At 45.6% G+C, this 9441-nt stretch overlaps 1 protein-coding gene across 1 annotated transcript in view; it reads left to right on the top strand.

Moving 5' to 3' along the window:
- The first annotated feature begins 982 nt into the window (after positions 1-982).
- The window catches only part of HOOK1 (hook microtubule tethering protein 1), a 33792-nt gene continuing 25333 nt past the window's right edge, over positions 983-9441 (top strand). The window contains exon 1 of the mRNA XM_044301831.1: positions 983-1115. Within this exon, the coding sequence (XP_044157766.1) occupies positions 1071-1115 (45 nt within the window). The 5' untranslated portion in view covers positions 983-1070. The remainder of the gene's footprint in view (positions 1116-9441) is intronic.

The raw sequence follows: 9441 nt of genomic DNA, 5'->3' as shown, positions 1-9441 counted from the left end.
GGTGATACTATGGACCCAAATAAGGAAAACACGGGGAGACACAAGCACCGCACACACCTGGAGGAGTATCATAGCGGGCTGACGGACACTTTTGACCTCGCACCGCCAACGTAGGGAGGGATTCATTTAACCCCTTAAAAACATCACTTACTCAAATCAGAGAAAAGTGCCCATCTGCCCACTTTGATGCCAGTTCTTGTGCCCAGATCCGGTTCCGGCCGGGCTAAACTCCATTGTATCTGGCAATGTGCGATCACTGGCCCGAATTTATTGTGCCCACTTTGATGCCCACCTTTTGTATTATAATACCGTTTTAAGCTGATTCACCAAAAAAATGCAAATGATGTGAATAAGAAACCAACTTCAGCCTCCTACACAGCACTGACTTCTCCATAGTGCTTATGGTCAGGAGTGGACAACCCCTTTAAGGATATTCTTTTCAAATTACACCACACACTTATGTATTTTGCTTGGTATGATCACTATTTAGGATTTTAGATGGCAGTTTTTATTATTGACGACAGGTTTTGACATTTTTCACTTTTGTACAATCCTTTTAATGCTAATGTCCCTTTTGTGAGGTAAGTCCATGCTAGGGCACTGCTCCTTACGTGTGAGGTAAATATCTGTGATTTTTACACATATATTAGTCACTTCCACACAGTAATGTCTTTCACCACAATGCTCAGTCCTCACACCGTCGCACAAGGCGGGAATACAAGAAGACACCGCCTACATCATCAACCGGACCAATGAAAAGCAAATGATTCCAGCTGCTTAGTGCTCATTGGCTCAGACTTGAGTCAATCATTTGCTGCGCGTTTGGAGGGCGTGGGCTTCTCACCTGTCATCCGTTGTGGGAGTGACTGAGAGCGAGGACGCTAGGGGGCGTGCGCAATGTGCTATTCACGGAAGGGACTGCGCTCTTCTAGTCGCGTAGGTTCCATTCAAAGAACGGGGCCTTACGTCACAGAGAAGAAGGAGCTGTCCTTACTGCCGGTAGCTCGTGCCCTCCTTCTCTGTTCCCAGGTGAGGTCAACAGGAGGAAGAGAAGAGGTGACAGGAAGGAGATGGCCGGGAACGACAACGAGCTGTGCGGGAGCCTTATTATCTGGGTAAGGTGAGGGAAGGGGGGCAGGAGTGACGTCGCAAAGGTGTGATTGGTAGGAGATGGGCACGAGTGACGTCATAGATGTGTGGCTGGTAGGAGAGGGGCACTTGTGCTGATCCATGGATGTTCTCCAGTTCTTGCATCCCATCACTTGGATGGAAATGACTGCTCCATTATAACTTTATAACGCTACGGCGGTGTTATCGCCCTCCGTGGTTGGAAGAACATTCGCTGAAGGCTTGTTTTGCGCCACTTTTCCCCCTTGTGACCCTTAATATGGAAAAAAAGAATTACATTCATGTAAAAAAATTTAAAAAATTCTACCAAAATGATAATTGAGTCTCTCGTACGGGTCCCTGCAATGTAGAACTACAGGTCCCAGCCTGACATTACATGGACTCAGCCCTGGAGTTCTGCACTTAAAGATCTTATTCATAGTTGTTGTTGTTGTTGTTGTTTTATCCAGATAAATTAAAAAGGATAAAAGATATTTTATATTCATTAAATCTCGATCGTCACAGATCCCTGGGCTAAATTATTACACAGTGCGTTCCATTCGTCCTGTGTCCATATCCCACCCCTATCTATAGTCCGCAAATAACTGACTCATAGTCCTGTGCACAACGCGTTTCATCCCCTCCAAAGTCTTTTCTTAAATACTGACTTGTTCTTCCCAAAACTGTGACATAAAACATCACAAATACACAAACACATCGTACCATGTGCAGCCGCATGTCTAATAGAAGACAATAGAGCAGGATCTCGTATTATACTCCAGAGCTGCACTCACTATTCTGCTGGTACAATCACTGTATACATACATTACTTATCCTGTACTGATCCTGAGTTACATCCTGTATTATACTCCAGAGCTGCACTCACTATTCTGCTGGTGCAGTCACTGTGTACATACATTACTTATCCTGTACTGATCCTGAGTTACATCCTGTATTATACTCCAGAGCTGCACTCACTATTCTGCTGGTGCAGTCACTGTGTACATACATTACTTATCCTGTACTGATCCTGAGTTACATCCTGTATTATACTCCAGAGCTGCACTCACTATTCTGCTGGTGCAGTCACTGTGTACATACATTACTTATCCTGTACTGATCCTGAGTTACATCCTGTATTATACTCCAGAGCTGCATTCTCTATTCTGCTGGTTCAGTGACTGATAGTGCTCCAGATTAGACTATTGAATTTAAAGGAAATCAGTCAACATATATCACAAAATAAGCTCAAGGTTTTCCGTGACCTTTAAAGGTTGACCAGCACCTGGATCTTAACACTTTTGTAATTACATGTCATTAAACATTTTATACAGCTACTGAGTTATTCAATAAAATGTATCTGTATAGTGCCACTTAATTTCTTATTTCTTTGACCTGCTCACTGAGATGGTCGCACATGCTCAGTTCCATCCTTCAACTGCCTCCTGAGCTGTGATAGGCAGAGCATGGACACGCCCCTTGAGCTGCCAGCTTGATATGAATCTAGCAGAGCAATGAATGTGGAGATCTCTGGATCCATGTCAGAAAAAGATTGTCATGTACTGTATGATGTCTGATTTTCATTTTTTCCTTGATTCATGGTATAAACCCTTTAAGCCCCACCCCCATGACCTGTCCGCCTGCCCCTGGACCACGCTACTCCAGCCCGGGACTGCCCTGAATGTTCAGGAAATGACAATTAACCTCCCACTTTGGGATACACTTTCGCAGACCATAGACCGTGCCCCCATCCAGTCCCCTCTAGGCCCCCTTTAGTTCCTGCCCCTGTCCTGCTGGCAAGCCTCATATTTAATTATACAGATTTCTTACACCTGATGAGGCCGGTGTACTTGCTCTGGGCAGCTCTGGCTCCTGCAGCCTGATCTCCCAGGGAGTCGCCATCCCAGCGTTGTTTGCCATTTGAACGTCCATGTCTGAAAAAGAGCGTTTTATGAGTCCAGCTATTTGTTATAGAACTCACGAGGTATGGAGAGCGGAACTCAGTCCGCTGCTTGATCAGCTCCCTCCAGTGCACCCCCTCCTGTAACATATCACTGCTGCCCAGTACAAACTAAAGACTCTGCCAGTGATGCCGGCAGCAGCGGAGGAGGTTCACTGGAAGGAGCTGATCAAGCAGTGGATTGAGTGTCCCTCATGAACACCCAGGCTCATCAGCTTTCACCCTCCGTCTGGACTGCAGTGTTTTATGTCTTGCACTTTTCCTGCAGGGTATTTCTTATGTCTTGCACTTTTCCTGCAGGGTATTTCTTATGTCTTGCACTTTTCCTGCAGGGTATTTCTTATGTCTTGCACTTTTCCTGCAGGGTATTTCTCATGTCTTGCACTTTTCCTGCAGGGTATTTCTTATGTCTTGTACTTTTCCTGCAGGGTATTTCTTATGTCTTGCACTTTTCCTGCAGGGTATTTCTCGTGTCTTGCACTTTTCCTGCAGGGTATTTCTTATGTCTTGCACTTTTCCTGCAGGGTATTTCTCATGTCTTGCACTTTTCCTGCAGGGTATTTCTCGTGTCTTGCACTTTTCCTGCAGGGTATTTCTTATGTCTTGCACTTTTCCTGCAGGGTATTTCTCGTGTCTTGCACTTTTCCTGCAAGGTATTTCTCATGTCTTGCACTTTTCCTGCAGGGTATTTCTTATGTCTTGCACTTTTCCTGCAGGGTATTTCTCGTGTCTTGCACTTTTCCTGCAGGGTATTTCTCGTGTCTTGCACTTTTCCTGCAGGGTATTTCTCGTGTCTTGCACTTTTCCTGCAAGGTATTTCTCGTGTCTTGCACTTTTCCTGCAGGGTATTTCTCGTGTCTTGCACTTTTCCTGCAGGGTATTTCTCGTGTCTTGCACTTTCCCTGCAGGGTGTTTCTTATGTCTTGCACTTTGGCTTCAGGGTAATCTTATGTCCTAGTAAATGCTGCAGAGCTGAGGGCAGAAGCCATTAAATATGCACGAAGGGATAACGTTCCCTTACAGAGGATCCGCCACATCTCGTTTATTATGAGGGTGCTTCATAGCCAGTAATTCTGGGGGACGGGGCAGCGGCAGAGGAGCTGGACGGGAAGTAGTCCTGTGTGCAGAAATTAAAAATTTTGAGTTATTTTAAATAATTTTCTCCAGCCACATCCAAAGCTGCTCTCAAAATGCAGCCGTAGTTTTTGGACACAGCAGTTTTGCTGCACCTCACTGTCAGAAGGGTGACTTAGCAGCGGACCCCTCCCTTGGGGATGGTGACCACTGAGGAGTCGGAGGCATTGCTCCTGCTCTTCTCTATCACACTTTTCATGAATGTCATGCTCATTTCTATGTGATAAATCTGCTGCAGGTCTACACTGCCGGGCTAAGGTTACACCATATACAGGATTAATAAACCTGGGACAAGGACTCCCCTAGCAGAATAGTGAGTGCAGCACTGGAGTATAATACAGGATGTAACTCAGGATTATTACAGGATAAGTAATGTATGTACACAGTGACTGCACCAGCAGAATAGTGAGTGCAGCTCTGGAGTATAATACAGGATGTAACTCAGGATCAGTACATGATAAGTAATGTATGTACACAGTGACTGCACCAGCAGAATAGTGAGTGCAGCTCTGGAGTATAATACGGGATGTAGCTCAGGATCAGTACAGGATAAGTAATGTATGTACACAGTGACTGCACCAGCAGAATAGTGAGTGCAGCTCTGGAGTATAATACAGGATGTAACTCAGGATCAGTACAGGATAAGCAATGTATGTACAGAGTGACTGCACCAGCAGAATAGTAAGTGCAGCTCTGAAGTATAATACAGGATGTAACTCAGGATCAGTGCAGGATAAGTAATGTATGTACACAGTGACTCCACCAGCAGGATAGTGAGTGCAGCTCTGGAGTATAATACAGGATGTAACTCATCATCAGTACAGGATAAGTAATGTAATGTAAGTACACAGTGACTGCACCAGCAGAATAGTGAGTGCAGATGCAAGTGACTGAATCTTTTTTGTAGTAAAGTGTTCTTGCATGGCAAGACCACTTACTGTTATCTCCCTTATATATACTTATTATAGCCAAATTTACCACCCTAACTCCTCCCACAGTTTTTACACTACATAGACAGTAATATACCGAAAACATGTGGATTGTTCCCGATTGGTGTGCTATTACTTTGTGGAACGTTTCACTGAATGGTTCACGAAATATCAGCGTTTTTGTGGCAAAATTGGTCCCATAGGAATGAATGGCGGAATGTTCAAAACTAGAGTATGAGCTGAAAATCAGGACATGATTTCTAAACTGCCACCACTCCCTAATTTTCAAGCCCAGCTACACAAATCTTATATCAAAACGTTCAGCTATCCCTGCTGCCACTAAAAATGTCCATAGTCCTGATCGTTTTCACAATATGACCATTTGTTTGCAACTCACGCCGTCCATTGACATTCATTGAAACTCCACTCTAGCCAAACTGCGACTGTGCCTTCATTTTTAATATTAGATAGACATTAGGGCTGCAGCTAACGATTATTTGAATAATCGATTAGTTGCCGATTAATTTCTACGATTAATCGATTAATCGGAAAAAACGACAAAATTACCAAACAGAGAGGTTTATATGATCTTACTTGAAAAATTATGTTCAAAGGCCATATTAAAACAAATTGTGGACGACACTATTATGGGGGATCTGTGGACGACACTATTATGGGGGATCTGTGGACGACACTATTATGGGGGATCTGTGGACGACACTATTATGGGGGATCTGTGGACGACACTATTATGGGGGATCTGTGGACGACACTATTATGGGGGATCTGTGGACGACACTATTATGGGGGATCTGTGGACGACACTATTATGGGGGATCTGTGGACGACACTATTATGGGGGATCTGTGGACGACACTATTATGGGGGATCTGTGGACGACACTTATGGGGGATCTGTGGACGACACTATTATGGGGGATCTGTGGACGACACTATTATGGGGGATCTGTGGACGACACTATTATGGGGGATCTGTGGACGACACTATTATGGGGGATCTGTGGACGACACTATTATGGGGGATCTGTGGACGACACTTATGGGGGATCTGTGGACGACACTTATGGGGGATCTGTGGACGACACTTATGGGGGATCTGTGGACGACACTTATGGGGGATCTGTGGACGACACTTATGGGGGATCTGTGGACGGCGTAGTTATGGGGGATCTGTGGACGGCGTAGTTATGGGGGATCTGTGGACGGCGTAGTTATGGGGGATCTGTGGACGGCGTAGTTATGGGGGATCTGTGGACGGCGTAGTTATGGGGGATCTGTGGACGGCGTAGTTATGGGGGATCTGTGGACGACACTATTATGGGGGATCTGTGGACGACACTATTATGGGGGATCTGTGGACGACACTTATGGGGGATCTGTGGACGACACTTATGGGGGATCTGTGGACGACACTTATGGGGGATCTGTGGACGACACTTATGGGGGATCTGTGGACGACACTTATGGGGGATCTGTGGACGACACTATTATGGGGGATCTGTGGACGACACTATTATGGGGGATCTGTGGACGACACTTATGGGGGATCTGTGGACGACACTTATGGGGGATCTGTGGACGACACTTATGGGGGATCTGTGGACGGCGTAGTTATGGGGGATCTGTGGACGGCGTAGTTATGGGGGATCTGTGGACGGCGTAGTTATGGGGGATCTGTGGACGGCGTAGTTATGGGGGATCTGTGGACGGCGTAGTTATGGGGGATCTGTGGACGGCGTAGTTATGGGGGATCTGTGGACGGCGTAGTTATGGAGAGGGGGATCTGTGCACTGTTATGGGCATAACAGTGCACAGATCCCTTTCCTCATAACAGTGCACAGATCCCTTTCCTCATAACAGTGCACAGATCCCTTTATAACAGTGCACAGATCCCTTTCCTCATAACAGTGCACAGATCCCTTTCCTCATAACAGTGCACAGATCCCTTTCCTCATAACAGTGCACAGACCCCCCTCCCCATAGCAGTGCCATAGACAGATCCTCCCCCCCTTCCCATAGCAGTGCTATAGACAGATTCCCCCTTCCCCCTTCCCCCTTCCCCCTAACAGCCCCGGCCCCGATGCTTGCATCTTTATTTTACCTTTTTACAATGACGCTCCCGCTCCTGTAACAGCCAGGCAGATGGGACGGCGGCGTAACGTCACTCAATCACGTGACGCGCCTGCTCCGCCCACCTCATGAATGAAGGAGGCGGAGCAGGCGTGTCACGTGAGTGAGTGACGTTACGCCGCCGTCCGCTCTGCCTGGCTGTTACAGGAGCGGGAGCGTCATTGTAAAAAGGTAAAATAAAGATGCAGCGACCGCCCGCCCGAATAGCAACGAATCGGCGATTATTCGATAACTGGATTCGTCGACAACGAATCCAGTTATCGAATATAATCGATTACATCGATTAATCGTTGCAGCCCTAATAGACATACTATGCATCAAAATGTAGGTCTGGGTCTTGTGATTCTCACAATATAAAGCTCTCCGCTGTAGGATTTATAATTTTGAAACTACAACCGTTTGAAGATGGCAACCACCAATGAAGTGAGCAAGTTGGAGCAGTTTGTTTTTAACCTCTCTTCTCTGCCCTTGATGTAGAATGAGTTGCCATAGGAACCCAGGTGTGTGAGCAGCCAGCAGAGTGACGAAAGCTAGAGTGTGAGCTGAAAAATCAGGACATGATTTCTAAACTGCCACCACTCCCTCATTTTTAAGCCCACCTGCACAAATCGGCTGCTAATGTTTTAAAAATGTATATTTTAAAGTAAATGTGAAGCACTTTGGGCAACAACATTGCAATTACATGAGCTACATAAATAAATACAAGTTAAAATGGATTTCTCACTCTATCAAGGTTGCCATGTGCACTTTTTAAATTTGATCAATCCATTGGTTAGTGTAATGTTTACTATCTTTGCTCACTCCAAACACTCCACACAGTTACTCTGCCCACTCCATAAAGTCACTCTGCCCAGTCCAACCTTTCCACAGTTACTCCAGCCACTCCAACCACACAACAGTTACTCCAGCCACTCCACCCAGTTACTCCAGCCACTCCAGTTGTAGACTACTGGTGAAGGCAAAAACACTTCACACAATTTCCCCAGAAATTGTAGCTTTTCTAGTTTAATTCTAATATCCTTAATATGTATTAAAATATATTGAAACCTTTCGAAACAAAATAAGTGTCTGATCTTCAGGTTCCTGTTGCGCTTTTGAATCCATACTTTCGTATACCGCTCTGTATGGGAGTACGGATTCTTCTGGGGCCGCACTGAATCATAGATGGGCTATGCCAGGCTTTAGCGGGGCAGCGATGCTCCGGCCTGTACAGCGCTGAGTGTGGACACAGGGGAGTGCCATACTCAGCACTGTGCGAGAGTACGGATTCTAAATCACAACAGGCTCCTGAACTTCAGACGCCTATTTCGCCAAGAAAAGTTTAAAAGAATGAATAAAATATATTAGATCATTTAATTTAGATTTTATTGAAGTTTATTTCTAAGTTCAGGGCACATAACGATGCTCAGCGGTGCGGATCCCGATGTTCTGCCCTATATCCCAGGCTCAGTTCTGCGCTGATCGTCGGATTTACTTCTATATTTAGTCAGTTGTCGGCCATTAACTCAGTAAATTCTGTCACTTAATTGAATCAGATTTGCTGCCTCCTAATCCCGGGTATTTTCTCCTCCAAGGACTTGGTTGCCTCTAATTGACTGCTGGTCTATGAGGTTATTACATTCGTGTCGATGAGCAGGAAACGTTCTATATGCTTTGCGTTTAGTATTTTGTGTAATTGTCGCATGAATAATAGTGCAGGAGGGGTGAGATTCAAGAGACGTGGCCTGAGATTCACGTTTTATTGCACTGCAAGTCAGAATTACGCCCCAACACGCTTTTCTGGTGCCGGGCGTGACTAAGTGTCAGTCTTCACTGTAGCTCTGACTTAGGCACCTTGCAGACCAGCGAGTACTCCACGCGGGTGCAATGCGTAGTGCGAATGCATTGCGCTCACACGGAATCTGGATCCATTAATTTAAATGGGGCTGTGTACATAAGCGATGTTTTTCACGCATCACTTGTAGAAGTGAAAAGAGCTTGCTTGCGGATGCGATGTGATTTTCACGGATGGTTGCTAAGGCTACTTTCACACTAGCGTTGTTTGAATCCGGCGTTCAATTCCGACACCGGAACTGCCCGCCAGATCCGGAAAAACGTGTGAAAACTGATTACATTTGAATCCTGATCATGCTTTCGATCACAATGGAAAAATGCATTGGAA

The sequence above is a fragment of the Bufo gargarizans genome, chromosome 7 (assembly GCF_014858855.1).
Source record: "Bufo gargarizans isolate SCDJY-AF-19 chromosome 7, ASM1485885v1, whole genome shotgun sequence".
Taxonomy (NCBI): domain Eukaryota; kingdom Metazoa; phylum Chordata; class Amphibia; order Anura; family Bufonidae; genus Bufo; species Bufo gargarizans.
This window is presented reverse-complemented; position numbering and strand designations above follow the sequence as displayed.